The 19,462-nt window shown below is 37.2% G+C and overlaps 1 protein-coding gene across 3 annotated transcripts in view; it reads right to left on the reverse strand.

Annotated features, from left to right (window-relative positions):
- LOC120535801 (NADPH oxidase activator 1-like) overlaps positions 1–12,493 on the reverse strand; it is a 48,177-nt gene extending 35,684 nt beyond the window's left edge. Inside the window, exons 1-5 of one of the 3 annotated variants that reach the window (XM_039763884.1) lie at positions 12,112–12,493; positions 6,360–6,538; positions 6,189–6,271; positions 6,006–6,114; positions 2,717–2,851 (exon numbers count right to left, since the gene is read on the reverse strand). In XM_039763884.1, the coding sequence (XP_039619818.1) occupies positions 2,717–2,851; positions 6,006–6,114; positions 6,189–6,271; positions 6,360–6,533 (501 nt within the window). In that variant the 5' untranslated portion in view covers positions 6,534–6,538; positions 12,112–12,493. The remainder of the gene's footprint in view (positions 1–2,716; positions 2,852–6,005; positions 6,115–6,188; positions 6,272–6,359; positions 6,539–12,111) is intronic. The other 2 variants (XM_039763883.1, XM_039763885.1) reach the window with 2 other exon arrangements.
- Positions 12,494–19,462: the final 6,969 nt, after the last annotated feature.

The raw sequence follows: 19,462 nt of genomic DNA on the forward strand, positions 1-19,462 counted from the left end.
TCACGTATTGGGCATGGTATCATTTGACTTACTAATGTTGACCCTGCTAATTTCTTAACTTTGTCTTCATATTTTGGCCCATGTTACTAACCCTTGTAGAATACTGAATTTTTACAACTCTTTATAATGGCATCCCTACCAAGTTTCCAGTTTGAATGCGCCGCTGCTGTGTGGTCTGATGCCTTGGCCAAAATCCTTGTTGTCATTGGAATTTCCCTGTTCATTCAAACTTTAAGTTATTCTGCAAGCTTCTTACTTATCATAGTTGCATGAAACTCATCTCATGCGTAAGTGACCTGTCTTAATTTTATCTCAAAATAGCATCAAATCTATGCATACAGTCTTTGCAGCTAATTTGGTGAGTTCTTAAGGTAGTGAAGATCATTTAACTTTGCATATTGCTTCCAAAAATTGCACATTTTTATTTTTTACTCTTTCCCTAAACCTTTGATGTATCTGAATGTTAGTTGTAACCACTTTGAGTTTAATTTTGCTTATAATTTGATAAAAATAGCATTTATTTCTCTTGGGTTTTTTTCTTAACTGGTTTATCCATCCATCCATTATCCAACCCGCTATATTCTAACTACAGGGTCACGGGTGTCTGCTGGAGCTAATCCCAGCCAACACAGGGTGCAAGGCAGGAAACAAACCCCGGGCAGGGTGCCAGCCCACCACAGTCACTGGTTTATTTTGGTGCTTATCTGTTTTAATGTATTTTTGATGCCACCATTTTGAAATAGTTTGCTATGACATCATGAATCATCAGGAATTCAGGAATTGTGTTTTCAGTGCAGGTGTATGTCGTGAGAAAGCATGCTGATATGGGCATGATGCCCTTCTTTAAAAGACTGGGCCACATAAGATAAGCCTCTTCACTTTGTTGCTACTCAAGGAAAGTATTTAGTGTAAGAAAGTTAATTTCTTGAGCAGTTTTTCTTCAAGATTTTGTTATTTGTGCTGATTTTGAGCACTGTCTGGATGTTTGACATTATTGTTTAAATACAAGCCTTTGTTAACCATTTTTAGTGACACACTCTGTCAGAATGGCCAAAGTGTTATGAGACATCCAAGATGCCCAGGAAACAAGGCTGGAATCTGCCCAGACGGAGTCTACATAAAGGCAGCCTAAGATCTACTAAGACTGACTTGCTTTGGCTTACATCAGGGCAAAAATGTTTTTCTAAATTTCAAAAATATATTCTTGAATGTCTGTTATAATGCCTAACTAAAAAAGGGATGACCATAAATCCTTGGAAATTAAAAAGGAAAACAGAAAGAAAACAAAACATATTAAAGATTTTTTTTTTAAAAAATGCTTTTTATACAGTTTCAAAGAAAGTTCAAGGAGCAGAAAGACACAAAAAGAGCTGCATAAAAAGGGAAATCCAGTAAGAAACTCCAGAGTCCCAAAACACAATCCAAATAAAGGGGTCAAATAAATAGAACAAAAATGCCAAAAAATTACATTTAGCTACATATCTCCTCAGTACTTATAGGGCTGGGGGTAGCCCCTAGAGAGAGATAGACAATTGAACCCACCTCTTAGATGAACCTCCCACAAGATACAAGGAACTTGGTAGAACAAGTTTGTCTGTCCAGTTGCTACATATCTATGTCTGTTATTGAAAAGATGCCTCATCACAAACATTTTTAGAAATAAAATACATTGCACAAATATATCTATATATCTATACCAAATATACAGTATAAATATAACAGAGACATATGAATTGCATAGTGCACTGAAAATGTTAATGCTGAGGTCTACGTTTATTACTATGTTTTCAGCCTGTCTTGGATAGGTAGTTTCCTTCCAGAGTCCAGAGAAATGACATCTGGGTAATTAGTGTATAAATGCATCCTGGAATGAACATGCTTTTCTGTGTTTGTGTGTATCCCGAAGTGAAGTGGCATCTGTCTAAGGACAAACTGCAACATTATGTCCTTGTAGAGTTTAGTTCTGTCCACATGTGACACCAATCAAGATAAGAAGGTTAAAAAAATGAATGGATGGATGGTTGTACACAGAAATCATTTGTAATTTTATATAGTTAACTCATTTAAAAAAAGATATAATAGTGAAAGTTATGTTTAAAGGATTAAATTATGATAGATAGATAGATAGATAGATAGATAGATAGATAGATAGATAGATAGATAGATAGATAGATAGATAGATAGATAGATAGATAGATAGATAGATAGATAGATAGATAGATAGATAGATAAATCCACACTGGCACATTATGTCATTTTTATTCATTCTATACATTCTGAAGTACAGAAATAATGTCCATTGCCCAGCAACTCCTTTTTACTATAATGATATATAACCCACTTCCCGCATCCCTCATTTCCTCTGATTCTAAACACTTTGCCCTGAACCTTATCTGTACTTTGAAAAATCTTTATTTATTGATGTACTTATGTATTGACTGAAGCTCAGTGCACACACAGAGTTCACCTAGAAAGAGCTACTTCAGCTGAGGAGCAAGATATGACAGTAACAGAGGGCCACCTGATAGAGAAACCATTACATTTATCACTGTCCTTCCATAAAGGAAATATACACTTACTATTTTAAAGGGAATTTTTTGAAAGTTAATTATTTTCTGTGTCTCAGTTCATTGAGCTTTCACAACATCTGGAGAGAGAGAGCTAATGTTGCTGTATTCTTACCCCAGTGGTTTAAGTAACAATGGAGATATCTTACCAATATTTGGCTTTTTGCAGACTGCAGGACTGTATCTTGGTCTTCCTGTTTTTGTCTAATTGCTTCCTCCAGTACTTCCAGAGCTTTGTCCCACTGGCCTAGCTGACTGTAGACAGCAGCAGTGTTGTAGAGCACCTGGTCAGTGGCAAGAGCATGAAGAACAAAAGTCACTGAGCAAGATAAAACAAGGTGAGAGTGAAGAGTTTAAAGGTATTTTCCTGTCAAATGAAAAATCAAAGGTGTACATCATGCTCAATTTGTGAACACAAGAAGGACAGACAACTTGTCCATTATAGCTATAAACTTCATACATGGTCTATATAAAACACTTTGAGCAAATATTTCCATTCTCTAAAACTCTTTTCCTAAAATTAATATAATGTTTAAGGATTTTTTTATATTATATTTTATTAAAATCAAAAAACATTCCATACATGTAAGTCAAGTTTAACAAAACTGGTTTGAAAGTAAGTAATTAAATTTAATAGGCCTGTTTTAGGTGGCATAAAGAAAACATTACACCAAATGAGGGTTAGTGGGAATTCAATGGGTAAAGCAGTTCATCTGTGCCTGTGTTTTAAAGTAAACCTACAAATGTGCTTTGCTGTTCCACTGTTTCTGTTAAAGGTGCTCCACTCTCATGCAATTTCATTTTTTCTCATGCATATCTTGTCTGTCCACTTCTAACCAGGTTTTTTTCCACAGTTCTTATTTGCACACACTGCTCATCTATGCTGCTTGTTCTACTTCAAAAAAGTCACTTTCTTTCCTTTTCTGCCACTCTATCCAGATTACTGTCTCTTGTTCCTCTTTGGTCATGTTTTGCAGATTAATTTCTTTTTGCTCTGCTCTGACTCTTTCTGAAGTTTATTTTTTTTTTCTGTTCTCGAGTGTTGGTTATGTTGCACTCCTCTTTCGATGAGTCTTTTCTACTTTGTTTCTCTCTACTCTAGTAAGGTGACTTTCCTCTGTCCTTGCCTGCTCTGTCCAGTTTGCTGTACTCAGTCCTTCATTATTCTGGTTGGTGTCTATTCTCTGTTCCTTGCTAATCTGACTAAAAGACTCTCCTTTGACCTTTTCTTCTCATCTCAGGTAGCTCCCCTTTGTCTAAATCTACCCTACTCAGGTGATTTTCTCCACCCTCTCTCTAGTCTATCTAAGGGCTTCTCCTTAAAACTCTTTGGCTAAACGATTTTCATTTGTTATTGTCTACTTTGCCCTTATTGCTCTCCTTTTTCCTACTTAAGTGAATGTTCCTTGCTTATCTACCTAGGTGTCCCTCCTTTCTCTTTTTCTAGTCTGCCCTTTGAGTTTTCCCCTGTTCTTCTCTACTCAGGATGCTTTCCTTTGTTCTTATCTTCTTCATGTATGGCACTCTCCCGTATCCATTCCTATTCTACTACTGTTTTTTTGCCTTGTCTTTACTCTATCCTGAAGGTTTTCCATTGGCCCTTTTTAATCAAGTGTCTTTCCTCTATGCTTCTACTCAGCTTACTGCCCTAGGTTTCTTTTTTTTCAGGGTATTCTTTATCATTTCTCCTTACCCTAATATGCCTTTGCTCCAGCTACTTCAATCCTGTGTTTCTAGTTTGCTTTCATTTGTTGTTCTCTCTCCTTCTTGTTTAGGCTGCTCTTTTCCTTGTTCTTCTTAGTTCTACCAAAGGTGACTGTAAACTGTCCTTGTCCACTCAATCCAGGTGGCTCTCTTATCAGTTCTCTTTATTGCACTCAGATGGCTTTTCTATGTTTCTTGCTGGTCTGCTCAACTTGTTATCTCCTTTTCCTCTTTGGTTTTTATTTATTTTTGGCCTACCCAAGACTGTTGTCTGCAGGTTGGCTTTTGTTCCAGTCCTGCTCTGTTCAAGCTTTTTTTATCTTTTCCATCTTACTTTATCCATGTGTCACTCATCTTTTCTTCTTTGATTGGGTTGCTCAGTTCTATGTTCTGCTTTTTACTGCCTAGATGGAACCCTTCTATTCCCATTTAGTTTACCTAGGTGACTCTCTCCTGTCCTTATGTATACCACACTAGGTTTGCTCACTATTCTGTGCAGGTTGCCCTGCTCCATTCCTTTCTGCTTTGATCAGGTTGTTCCTTCCTATTGCTTGGTTAGACTGTGGTCCGTTGTTTCTATCCTGTGTATTCAGGCTGCCCTCTCCTGTTCCTGTCCTTTTGAAAATTGCAATTCCTTGCCTCGTCTCAACAATGCTCTTTATTCTCCAATCCAATCTTCTCTAGCTGATTGTCTTGATTCCATGGCTGTGACCCTTCTCTTCTTTTAATACTGAAGCTGATGTCCCTCCATCTTTCTTATCCTCTCTGTTCAAGCTTCCTTCTGTTCTTTATTGTCTTTGTCACTGCTCTCACCAGTTTATCTCTGCTCAAGATTTCTTAAGTTTCTAACTTTTCCTTTTGCTCTCCAAAAGTCTCTTGATACTACGATTGATTTCTTGTGTGTCTCCCCCATCCACTTACCCTTACCACTCTCAAGCTTTATGTTAAACAGGACTGCATTAAATACATAACATTTGTTAAATTGAATAGAAAACTCAAATCAGCTTACCTGATTTACTTCTTGGACAAGCAAGCAAGAATTTCACTGTACTCTGTACTCATGACAATAAAACTCCTACTCCTACTACTGTTTATGCTCAAATCAGCTCTGCTCTGATTTCTCTCTTCCAGTGCAATGTTTTCCTTTCCTCTGTAGTGTTTTTAACTTAACTACCTCTCATGATATAAGTTAGCCTTCTTCCTCCCACTACATTCAGACTGTGCACCCACCTCACTCTCAATTATACCAGGACTGACACCATGGGGAGTCATGCACTCCCAGTAGGGCCAAAAATCACGGCAAAGTCAGAGGTGAGGTCCTGACTAAGACTGACTCAACCACACCTCCACCCCTGTCCCACCAAGGGTTCATCCAAAGTGGTGCAACTCCCTGCTGTACCTCATCATTTTGCACATTGCTCCCATGTGGTATCTCACCAGGAAGTGAAGTGGTGTGATTGGATATTGCTCACCCTCACTACCACCAATATCAAAACTCATTTGTGCAGACTCTTCCTTCCATCCATCTATCTAGATGAACAGCATCATCGATGGATCGACAGACAGCCATGAACCTTCTCCCTTTAAATAGGACTTGACTGTCTTTGCTCAAGTTGTTCCTAACCTGTCCACTTATGTTATTCCTATCTTTACACACACTGGTTGACCCCATTCACTTCCATTGTGTTCAAATTTTTGTTTTTCCAAGTGTCTTATTCCATCAGATCACTGTACCTCCCAGTTGTGCAGCTTGCAGCGTAAGCCAAGTTGCCGGTAATCAATAACAGGGTTTCCCCTCTGGTTTTTCAGAGCTAGACTGCAGTCTGACAAAGCCTGCTCGAGCCTGCAGAAAGAGGGATACTTAGTGATGGCTGCTCATGCTGTCCAAGTTACTAGAGCTGATGAATGCAGACCTACCTTCCTGTAAGCATGTGGACAGCAGCCCTCTGGAAAAAGCCCACAGCCAGGCAATTGTCTTTTTCAAGAGTCTTGTTGAGTGCCTGCCATAAATAAGAATTAATAAAATTTACATGCATGATAGTGCCATGTAGAATTATTTAATGCTTTAAGCTGTAATTTATTGCTTACCTCAATGCTCTTCTCCAGGTATCCAAGATGCAGATATATAGAGGACATAGTAAAAAATATTTTGGATGTGGGTTCAGGGATGTTTTCCAGGATGTCCAGGGCCAGGTTCCACTCTTTCCGGTCCACAGCTTGCACTGCCTGGTGCCAGTTTCGAATAAGATCCATGTAGGGCATTGCTCCTGCCAATAAAGTATGATGAAGATAATGAGCTAAAGGATTGAGCGCTTTCTTATTTGCAGTGGTCATGGACAGGTTGACAGATGAGATTAGACAGGAGTCTCCATGGACTATGATGTTTGCTAATGACATTGTGATCTGTAGAAAGAGTAGGGAGCAGGTTTGAGGAGACCTTGGAGAGGTGGAGATATGCTCTAGAGAGGAAAAGAATGAAGGTCAGTAGGAACAAGACAGAATACTTGTGTATAAATGAGAGGGAGGTCAGTGGAATGGTGAGGATGCAGGGAGTAGAGTTGGCAAAGGTGGATGAGTTTATATCAACAGTACAGAGTAACAGGGATTGTGGAAGAGAGGTGAAAAAGAGAGCACAGACAGGATAGAATGGGTGGAGAAGAGTGTCAGGAGTAATTTGTGACAGACGGTTAGCAGCAAAAGTGAAAGGGAATGTCTGCAGGACGGTACTGAGCTCAGCTATGTTATACAGGTTGGAGACGGTGGCATTGACCAAAAAACAGGAGACAGACCTGGAGGTGGTAGAGTCAAAGATGCTAAGATTTGCATTGGGTGTAATGAGGATGGATAGGATTAAAAATGAGTACATTAGAGGGTCAGCTCATGTTGGAAGGTTGGGAAACAAAGTCAGAGAGGCGAGATTGCATTGGTTTGGATATGTGCAGAGGAGAGATGCTGGGTATATTGGGAAAAAGATGTTAAGGATAGAGCTGCCAGGCAAGAGGAAAAGAAGAAGACCTAAGAGAAGGTTTATGGATGTGGTGAGAGAAGACGTGAAAGTGATGAGTGTGACAGAGCAAGATGCAGAGGACAGGAAAATATGGAAAAAGATTTTCTGCTGTGGTAACCCCTAATGGGAGCAGCCAAAAGAAGAACAAGAATGAGCGAAAGGAATTGTACCTAGCAGAGATGGACATTGAAGGTAGAGGAGGAGGGAGTTCACAACCTGTGCATTCTCATGCATGGTCAGCAATGTCTAGCAGCACTAAAACATATGACACAGACTGACCTTTCAGATTAGTTAACACAGAGATGACTATATCGACAACTGCCATACTGTAATTCTGGAATGACTGACTAACTACAATACAAGCATAAACTATTGACTAAACAGTTATCCGTCTGATAGAACAAGTGCCAATAAACTGACCCTGGTGCTCATACTGCAAATATACATAGCAAAAACAATAAAGAACTCAAATGTACATTAGGCAGAGAGGCTACTAGCTGGCTTTCGAAACAATCATTCAATAATATGACACTTAGACTAAGTGATGTTTCAAATGGCCACTTCTACAAAGACACTTTGTGCAATGTTATACAATGAAAAAGGAGAATATGGTGAGACACTAATAAGTGTTGCTCCCTCAAAACTCCAGAATCCAAGGTTTTAATAAACACCAGGGGCCTCATGCATAACGTCGTGCATAGAATTCACTCTAGGACATGGTGTACGGAAAAAAGCGGAAAAGTAAATACGCACCAAAAAATCCAGATGCATAAATCTGTGCGAACGTCAGTTTCTAAGTTCTTCCACTCCATAAATCCCGGTCAGCGTCAAAAGTAACTAACGTGCACACGCCTGCTGCCCCACCCCAACTCCTCCCAGAATTATGCCTTTTTGAATATGCAAATCAATATAAATAGCCCTTAAGCTCAGTGTTCTGTGAAAAGGCAATGCCAAAAGCACAGGGGAATATAGAAGAATTTCAGTGAATACCATGTGGAGGCAAGAAAAAACGTACTATCTGTTGGTTTAAACAGTGGTATAAACAACAAAAGGAAGTTGATTGAGTGACATAGAGTGTCGGAGAAATTCAAAAGCTCAAGTTCACAAAGTCACACAGTACCCGAAATAAAAAAGAAGTTGTCAGATATCAAAGTTGCCATGAAAAGGCGAGTCGTAGCCCATCATCTGAGTGTCATAGGATAGCTTATTAGGGTACAGAGAAAAGGAAAAAAAAAGGGACGCAGTGAGAAAAAAGCTCGAAATGTAAACTTTAATCTTGAAATTTCCACCTTAATCACGTAGTTTATTTTGTCATTAAAGTAGAATATCTTAAACTTCATCTTTAAATTATTTAATTTATTAGTTTCTCAAATACCATCGTAACTAAAGTAGCACGTTAAATGCTTTATTTTGTATGTGTTCTTTTAAGTGCTCTATGTGTGTGAATCACTACATGCTTCTTAATCAGGTTTCTCTTCTTCAAAAAGGGAAACAGAATCCGTTACATTAGTGATATTACAGCTCTCTGAATAATTAAAATACTGAGATGTATACATGATATTATTTTCATGATGATTGGAGTTAAAGCATGTTATTAAACATGGGAACACTGTGGCGCAGTGATAGTGATGCCCTGTCCAGAGATTTTCCCTGCATCCCGCAAGATGCATGCTGCGCTGTGCACGACCTTCGATGAAATAATTTATTGCAGCAGTACTGTCTTTTTCAAACGTACTAACCTCCAATTCCTGTCCTTCCTTTTCTTTCTCCAAATAACCAATCGCCACAAAATCAAGTCTGTAATAGATGTTAAGCCATCTGTAAGCTTAGAATGCCGATTCTTCAAAACTTTTAAGGAACATTGAAATATCTTTATAACACGTTTAATTATATTCTGTCCATCTATCCATCCAGTGTTGCGCCAGTCCCAGCAAGAATACAGCGCGAAGCAGGAACAATCCCTGAACTAGCTAGCGCTGCAAAACCTTGTCCTCACATGTTTATTTATTAACAATATAGATTATTTAAATGATGTTAACTGTATCATGTGTTTTTTAACTGTATAATGTAATAAACATATTTTGCTGCATTTCATCTTAAACATGATATCGTCATCATATATAAATACACGCTTTATAAAGTGGCTCAGGTTGTGCAATATTATAACTGTATTGCAAGTTTACAGTGAGATAATTGTACTAATAAGTACAAACAGTTCTACAAGGAGCACATGATGGACTGATTGAGTGCATTTATAGTTCTTGGGATGAAACCATTTCTGAACCGCGATGTCCCTAAAGAAAAGGCTCTGAAGCATTTGCCATACGGGAGCAGTTCAATAGACTGTGCGCACGGCTGAGGCAGTGTGTGCTTGATGCTGTATACCGATAATTCTCTTTCCGATCAGCTACTGTAGAGCTGTGATTCCACTCAGATACAGTAGGATAAATACTATGAGTGGTGCATTGAGAGGAACAATGCTAAAGCAGCTATGGTATTTGGAATAGTTTGGCCATTCCGTGGACCATTATATTGTTACAGGTTAATTACAATCAGATGCCTTAAACTAATAAACAATATGCGGTTAATTTCAGCATAGCTGATAAAGCTGTGTCAGGGATGTGGATCTAATAAAAAAAGGGAAACCAAATTTGAACAAAAGCTCTGTATTGATGCTGGGTGCCACCAGTTTGCAAAACCGAGCACAGAACTTGTGTACGGCAAGCATTTAGCTGGCGTGAAAAGTGTGTGCCTTTATGCCAAGTTTAGCTTTTATGCATCGCGATTTGAGCATGGAAACAGGAGTACGCAACATTTATGTGCATTGGCACCATTTATACATGAGGCCCCTGGACTGTGTCTATGTAGTTTCCATTCTTTTCACTATGACCACTCCAGTTTTCCAAATCAAAACGATTTGTATGGTAGTTGAAATGAAACTTAAATTGTCATTTTATCAGTACTTCTTTACCTATATAGGATTATTTTAGACCACCAGGACAACACCATGAAGATGATTAAACAAGTTCAGTAATGGATAGGTGAATTAATTAAGATTCAAATAATCAATAATATCTAATCCTGATTGCTGTTATGTGGAGAGATATAAAAATTAGAAAAACTGACATCACATAAAAGCACAAATAATAGTTGATCCTACTGACCATTAGAAAGACAGATGCCTTTGTTGACAACTTGTAAAAAGTATATAGATGAAATATTGGAACTAGTTTCCCATAGGAATGAAATATCAAACACGGGAACTACCTAATATCTTTTTTGGTTTCTCCTAGAAAACAGTGAGATTAGAAAGAAATAAAATGGAAATATGTTCTTTTGTCTCATGCTTCTCAGATTTTTCTTCTTTGAAAAAGTAACATAGTAGTCTCACAAGTGTGTCTTCTTCAGTTTTAGCAGAAATCTCAGCAAAGTCACAAAAGAGGCTTAGATTTTCCAAGTAGTATGTAGACATTTTTTTATAATTTGAATGTATTTGCATTGTGTGCTCAGTAACATATAACGAAATGTGTTTGTGGTAATAAAACATTTTACTAAAATCACAAAACTGTAGTACTTGCTTCTAAATAATACTATTATTGCTTATATTTATATTGCTGTGCTTGAAATAGTTCATTCCAATTCTGGAAGATAAAGTAGGCAATATGACTTTGGACTTCAAGCTCTAAGGTTATATGTTTAAATCCCACTGATGACACCATGTAACTATGAGCAGGTGACTTCACCTGCCTGTGTTCCAAATGGAAAAATTAAACAAAAAAAACTACACCAATCTTAAATGTATGTCAACTCAGATAAAGGCATCAGTCCAATAATAAGTAAAAATGATCAAGTCTTAAAAAAGATTAAAACAAGAAAGTCATCTAACAAAACCTAATATGCTTTTCAAACCAAATTTTCAGTTTTCATTTCTTTTACCTCAGTTGTATCTCAAGTCTCCTTTTTGTCTAAAACTATTTCTCTTAAGGTATTTTAGGAGAAACATCTGTGACAAAGTTGATTCCTAGATTAAACATAAATGAGAATCTTTTTTAAGTCTCATGAGCCACCAAATATCAACCTTTGAGAAATAACATTTTCCAATGAGTTGCTATTGGCTAACCAATTGAACTTGATGGACTGAATCATCTCTTCTTGTTTGTCCAGCATCTTATGTTCTAAAAACAGATCCATGGTAAAAGAGTAAATTACTCTAATATCCACTTGTATATACTGAATATTCAACACATTTATTAAAGACATAATAAATATAGTTATTGTCCCAAATGCAAAACAACAGCACCACTTATTTAAATAGTATATTTTCATACCGAAACTACAGCTCAACATGCTTTCCAAGAATTAAAAGTAAGAATTACAACTAGAAAAATAAAAAAAAACCTCCATAGATTAAACTAAATGAAAAAGCAGTAACCGTAAATAATTATTCCATCTCTCACAAAGACATATTAAGATTAGAAAGAACTGACCTCACTGGACATCATTCTAATTAAATAAGAGAAGAAATTACTTCACTGACAGTCTTCCTGATAAATATAGTGAAAGATTTGACTCTCATCTCCACTGTATACAGACACGTAATCAAGAAACTCACTCACCAAGCAACTACAGTTTAAGGAGATACAAAGAGGAAACTATTAAGTTTGCTGACCATCATGATGAAATTACAACAAAAAATTACAATAGAAAAAGAGAAAAACAAACACTTCTTGCCACTCAATCCCATGAGAAATACAAATAATTTAACAACTAGACTCTACAAGAAGTGAAAAAGAGAGTTAAAAATAAGTACATTTTAAATAAACAATTGCTCACTTTCTAGAAAGATGGTTTTCTTCTAGACAAAACAACACTTGCTGGGAGATTCACGTAATCTGTGTGCTAATGGCCCTGTGTGATTCTCAGGCCTGCTGCACCAGTTTTCTTGCTTCAGGTCAAATTACACCTGCAGACTCCAGGAATTTCCTTTTCTTTCTGCCTTAAAAGGGAGCAGGACGACATAAGCGTGGAGAAAGAAGGAAAAAAAGAAAGTTTACTGGAGACGGAAGAATTGAATAACACGGCCAGGAATTCCCTCAAAACAATGTCCTTATTGTTACTTAAAGCAGGGGAGACGTTAGTAGGTGTAAAGTAGTCATCAGAGCTCCTCCTTCTCCTAAAATGATAGGACTGTATCCAGGTAGTAAGACTATGAGGCAGACATGACTACTCAGGTGTAATGGAATGTGCCTATCCTTGAACTGCGGTGTTCTTTCAGCAAAAGAAAAAAAATATTACAACACAGATTTGTGAATCACAGAAACAAAGCCCAGATACTTTGGGCATCAGGAAAGAAAAAATGAAATTTGGATTATCTAGTGACCTGGCTTTTGAATGAATGAGCAATTTTAAAGTTTTTGGAGAAATCATAATTGATTATCTGAGTGGGCACAACACATTTCATCACTGTCAAAATGGCTGACCTCAGACATCTTCACAAACTTCTACAGCTGCACAGGGTAGCTCATCCCCACTGAGTGCATTATATCCCGGTATGTCACCTCCTTGTCTCAAGATAGTAATACACTGAAGAGGATGGTTAAGGCAGCACCAGTGGCGTAGCGTGGGTGTCAGCCGCCCGGGGCGAAGGAAAATTTCGCCGCCCTTTTATTTAGGTATTTCAATTTAAAAGACTAAAATATACAGTAATTCTTTGCCGCCCCCTAAAGGTGCTGCCCGGGGCTGGCCGCCCCTGCCTCCCCCACTACGCTACGCCACTGGGCAGCACAGAATCTTACCAGCACCCAGCTGCCTTTTATTCAGGGTATACTGTATACAACACACTGCTGTAGAAAGGCAAACAATGTAACTTAAGATCTCAACCATCCAACAAAGCAAATAATATCAGACAAATGCACTCACACCGGTAGATTCAGGGCTAGTGCCTTTTTTTTTAATTTTATCGATTTTATTTGAAGAAAACAACACTCCATACCATAAAGTCAAATTTAACATATTTGAAGTGAATAACATTCCATACAATCAAGTCAAACTTAACAAGCCATAATTCAACCCCGACCAAGAGAAAGTGAGGAGAGCCTGCAACAAGAGCAAATCTTTAAAAACAACAAGGTAGAGTGTCATTTTCTCTGATTTAAATACTTATTCTCAGATTTGATTAATTAAATATTTAAATATATATTTAAAAGATATTTTTAAAAAGTTATGAACAAATCCTCTACGTGAGAATTAATTTTTTTTTCCAGTCTCAAACAGTAACATCAATTCCCCACTGACAGGTGGGCTGGGATTCTTCAATGTTGAGCAAGATAAGTCTATGTGCTAATTAATTTTTCCTCTCCACAGATTAAATATTGCCCTGGATACATTTTGGACAATTTTAAATTAGATAAATGTGTCTGATAAAAGATTTTAGGTTGAATGATTGAATGTTCTGCGCATATAAAGCTAGAATGGATTCTATGCCTGGCTCCTTCCACTCCTTTAAAGAGATGCTAAATGAAAGATCTGTTCTCCAGAGTACCCTAGGATTAGTATTGGCTCTGAAATAGAAATGGGTGGGAGTTGAGGAAAATTGGGCAGGTTCCTTTAAGCAAACTGATTTGAAAGTAGTGGAAAAATTGTGTTAATGGGAAGTTAAATTTGAAGTATAATTGTTAATAAAATGCAACAGCGTTATCTATATACAAATCTCTTAAGTGTTTTAATCCAAGACATTTTCCAAACATTAAATACTGTTTAGGTTTGAGAGGGTATAAAAATATGATTTATCATGTAGAGGTGCAACAAGTAAGAGCTTCTCTGTCTTAAAGTGCTTCCTACATTGGTTCCATATTCTGAGTGATTGATGGACAATTGGATTATCAATATATTGACGATAATTTGTATTTACTACGGCACAAAATAGGGGCATATAAGGAAGTACACCAAGATTTATTTCTATTGCAGACCAGGCTTGTGTATATTTATCAATTTGTATCACTGTCCAGGCCTTTATAGCTTGTGTATATGCCTCCCAGTAATAAAATTGAAAGTTAGGTAGTTCCATGTCCCCTTTTGCTTTAGGTCATTGTAAAGTAGTCCTCTAGATGCATGGATGTTTCGAATTTCAAATAAATGATGTTGTAATTGAATTTAATTTCTTAAAGAAGGATTTGTTAATGTATATGGGGATACTCTGAAATTAAAATAGAAGTTTGGAAAGGATGTTCATCTTGACAGTACTATTTCTCTCTGCTAGTGTGAGTTGAAGGTAAGACCATCTGTTCACATCTTGTTTAATTTTGTCTATGCAGATAGCAAGCTTATGTTGAAAAAGAACTTTATATTTAATTGTGATGTTTACCCCTTGGTATTTGAACTGGTCTCTTAAAATAAATGGAAAGGTGCCCAGTCTACTATTTTGTGCTAGAGAGTTCACTGGACAAAGCACAATTTTATTCAAATTAAATCTGATTCCAGATACTGTATCTTTTGAAATTCTGCTAGTGCATTGAGGACTGCTGGTACAGAATTTTTTGGGTCAGATATATACAGTACCATATCATCTACATTTACTGATATTTTCTGTTCACGTCCTTCTCTGGTAATCTCCTTTATCTCTGATGCATTTTGAAAGTAAATGGCCTATGGCTCAAAGAGCAAAGAGTACCACATTCTAGTTTGAAGTAGTTTGAATTAATATTGTTATTACAAGCAGATACCTCTGAACTGGTATAGAGTATTTTCATCCTTGAACATATATTTGAGTCAAACTCAAATTTGTGCAATGTGGTGAATAGGTAGTCCCATTTAATGGTGCCAAATGCTTTTTCTGTATCCAAAGATAATGAGATCTCTGGTGTGTTACTTTTTATGGGTGAGTATATTACAATAAACAAACAACAAAGGTTAGAAGCTAAGTATCTGTCATTAATTAATCTAGTTTGGTCTTGTGATTTCTCAATCCTTCTAGCAAGAACTTTGGAGAGTATCTTTAACATCATTATTCAGAAGTGAAATTGGTCTGTATGATGCACATTGTAATAAGTCCTTATTTTTTCTTAGGAAGGTGGTAATTAATGCTTGGTGAACGGTTTGAGGTAATATTTTGTTGTCTCTAACTACTATAAATGTTGCTAATAGCAGCTGAGCCTACTAATTTCTATTTTTTTTATATACAATTCAATTTGGTATCCATCAGGGCCTGATGTTTTTCTACTTTGAAGTTAATTTATAGTGTCTAGTAATTGTGAGAGTAGCAGAGGTTTATCCAGTTCCACTGTAATGAGAGTATCTAGCTGTGGTATTTGTAATTAGCCAAAAACTCAGACTGTGTCTTTTCATCTTTAAACTGGGTAGAATATAAGCACTAAAAGTACTTTGTAAATGTGTGGGTTATATTTTTATGGTCAATAATTTTATCTCCTTCTGTATTGGTAATTTCTGTTATTGGATTGTGAACTTTCTGCTTGTTGAGCTAAGATCTTATTAGTCTTCTCTCCATGTTTATACTATTGATGTCACGATTTACAGATGAACTGCTCCATTTCTTTTGTTGTCAAGAGGTTAAATTCTGATTGTAAAACCTGTCTTTTCCTGTAAATTTCTTTATTTGGAGACCTAGTATATTCTTAATCTATCCTGGTAGTTTCATTGATTAGCTCTTACGCCTTCTTGGTTTCCAACTTATTTTTGTGGAAGAATATGAAATAATCTGTCCTTTTAAAAAAAGCCTTCAGTATTCAGGGCTAGTTTCTGCCCACAAGTTGTAAGGCTGCAGAACATTGAGTTGTAAGAATAAGTTGCAAGACTCAAGCAAATCAAAGCCAGGAACCTAAAAAGTTTGCCATTGAGCTTTGTTTAAAGTTAAAGCAAAACAAACTCTTAAAGGGAATTGCAGTATTTAAAAATAAAAGGGATAGTCGCAGGGGATCATTGATATCCAAGGGATAAATACTTTTTCACTTTTTGCACACCCAGTTACTATTTAGGCCTGGATAATATTGTAATACAGTCACTCTCAAACAAGTACAGTTACATAGTTTTGGAGCATTTAGATTTCATAGCAACATTATTGGTGTACCAACTTTAAGGAACAGTTTATTAGGATTCATTCGGGAAGGATTAAGGGAATTCAAAAATTCAATAGTATAATGAACTGGTTCTTCATGATCTAAAACAGAATTGATAAATAAATAAGTTTTTTATCGTTATGTAGTTTGCCAAGCAGATAATTTATTTCATTAGTGGTATTGTTTTTAGGCGATAGTAGGACTCTTTCACATAACCACAAATCAGTTTTTTATGTAAACTTATAATATCTGGGTAAAGTTTCTTCAACGGAGTTGACCAAGTTTCCAAAGTTGTTCGGAATTTCACTATCCCCATTAGACGTCTCCTTAATTTGCCCATTGCCTATTTTCAAAATCAATTGTGAAAATGCACCTTCAATGGAACTCTCAAATTAATCATAATCAGGGATACCCTTACCGCGTCGTCCACGGTACATCTTTGAATTACTGGAAAGTTTGCTGAAAATTGCCTAAAAACAGAACAGTCATTCCATCCATTAAATTTTCATTGTCTCTTACATATTTAAGCATTCTGTTCAGAACTTCTATTCCACCTTTGTGGGAGACTGTATTATCATCCCAAATATTAACTACACAATCTTTTAAAAGTTGAGCTAGAGGAGTCCTTTTCTTGTTGTTGCATAGAGAAGTTTCACTGTAAGTTAGATGTAATGGCAACTGAAAAGCTGAATGAGTGGTTTACCCCACCCAATCCCCCCAACACCAATAAAGTGGCAGCAATGCCAGAGGATGCTACAGCTATTGCAATTTTATAATCTGATCTAATTTTAGCCAATATTAAGTTAATTAAAAAGGTGTTTCCTTTTCCCCCTGGTGCATCCAGAAATAATATTTTTCCTTGATTCTTGTAGACACTTTCCAGAATTTTGTCGTAAACTTTTTTCTAACCGTTCACTAAACTAATGTGTATAATGCGATTTGTATCCTCTGTCCGAGTGTACAAAGAGCATAAGATTGGATGAGCCATACGACGAACCCAAAATGGCGCCCATTTATGGCTTGGGTATGGTGGGGGAGTAAGCATCACCAATGAAAGCATCAGGCTGTATTCCCACCACCCCTGTGAAGTGCTTTAGAATAAGTTTAGTGAAGGTATATTTTACGCCAGTCAGTCTGGTCACATGATGACATATGATGATCCCACTGGCCTCAGGTGTAGGTTAGCGGCAGAGGCCACAGTGGGTAGAGATGTGAACATGGACGTCTTCACATTAATACTTCTTATTAATAGTGAATTATTTTTTCTTTATTATGCAAGAATTAAATAAGCATACATATTATACTTGTGCCAAATTTCAAGTTTCTAACGCATTTGTAAGTAAGTTAATTCAATACCCCATACTACTCAGGGTTTCCAGATGACTTTTCACATATTTCAAATTTTTCCCATCAAGGTGATAGCTTTACACAGTTATGTGCCAAATGTCAACTTTATAACTGATTTGGAAGTTGGTTTTCAAAACTGGGCAAATATGCATACATACAAACATTCAGCTTTATTAGTATAGATAAGGGGCATTGAAATGGATACCAAAAACTATGGACATCATAAAAAAAGAAGCGTGCATTTCCTAGTGATACTGTGCATGTAGTAATAAAAATGAAGTTTCGATTCATCTGCTATCCTGTAGGTGGCATCAGCCATCAGGAAAACAATCGGTTGGAAGTACTTTTGTTTTTCTTTTTCATTTTCTTCTAGTCATTATAGCTCTTACCTTCAGAATAGCCTGTTTTTCAGTAACCTTCTAGAGTATTTGGACAATTCCCAGGTGCAGAAATGTGAAACAGACTGGAGTAACTCAAATGTACCTAGGAATCTGTCTGTGTTTAAATGGTTTGGTACTTATTAACAAAAGGAGTTAAACGTTTGTCTGGCAGAGCTGGGGATTGTGGACAGCATGTAGAAATAGAATGTGCTCATCATCTAGCTGTGCAGTGCCTGAGTTGTAGAGGCAGATTTAAAATGTACAGTGGTGTGAAAAACTATTTGCCCCCTTCCTGATTTCTTATTCTTTTGCATGTTTGTCACACAAAATGTTTCTGATCATCAAACACATTTAACCATTAGTCAAATATAACACAAGTAAACACAAAATGCAGTTTTTAAATGATGGTTTTATTATTTAGGGAGAAAAGAAATCCAAACCTACATGGCCCTGTGTGAAAAAGTAATTGCCCCCTTGTTCAAAAATCACCTAACTGTGGTGTATCACACCTGAGTTCAATTTCCGTAGCCACCCCCAGGCCTGATTACTGCCACACCTGTTTCAATCAAGACATCACTTCAATAGGAGCTGCCTGACACAGAGAAGTAGACCAAAAGCACCTCAAAAGCTAGACATCATGCCAAGATCCAAAGAAATTCAGGAACAAATGAGAACAGAAGTCATTGAGATCTATCAGTCTGGTAAAGGTTATAAAGCCATTTCTAAAGCTTTGGGACTCCAGTGAACCACAGTGAGAGCCATTATCCACAAATGGCAAAAACATGGAACAGTGGTGAACCTTCCCAGGAGTGGCCGGCCGACCAAAATTACCCCAAGACTGCAGAGACGACTCATCCGAGAGGTCACAAAAGACCCCAGGACAACGTCTAAAGAACTGCAGGCCTCGCTTGCCTCAATTAAGGTCAGTGTTCACGACTCCACCATAAGAAAGAGACTGGGCAAAAACGGCCTGCATGGCAGATTTCCAAGACGCAAACCACTGTTAAGCAAAAAGAACATTCGGGCTCTTTTCAGTTTTGCTAAGAAACATCTCAATGATTGCCAAGACTTTTGGGAAAATACCTTGTGGACTGATGAGACAAAAGTTGAACTTTTTGGAAGGCAAATGTCCCGTTACATCTGGCGTAAAAGGAGCACAGCATTTCAGAAAAAGAACATCATACCAACAGTAAAATATGGTGGTGGTAGTGTGATGGTCTGGGGTTGTTTTGCTGCTTCAGGACCTGGAAGGCTTGCTGTGATAGATGGAACCATGAATTCTACTGTCTACCAAAAAATCTTGAAGGAGAATGTCCGGCCATCTGCTCGTCAACTCAAGCTGAAGCGATCTTGGGTGCTGCAACAGGACAATGACCCAAAACACAC

Source organism: Polypterus senegalus, chromosome 9, assembly GCF_016835505.1.
Source record: "Polypterus senegalus isolate Bchr_013 chromosome 9, ASM1683550v1, whole genome shotgun sequence".
Lineage (NCBI taxonomy): Eukaryota > Metazoa > Chordata > Cladistia > Polypteriformes > Polypteridae > Polypterus > Polypterus senegalus.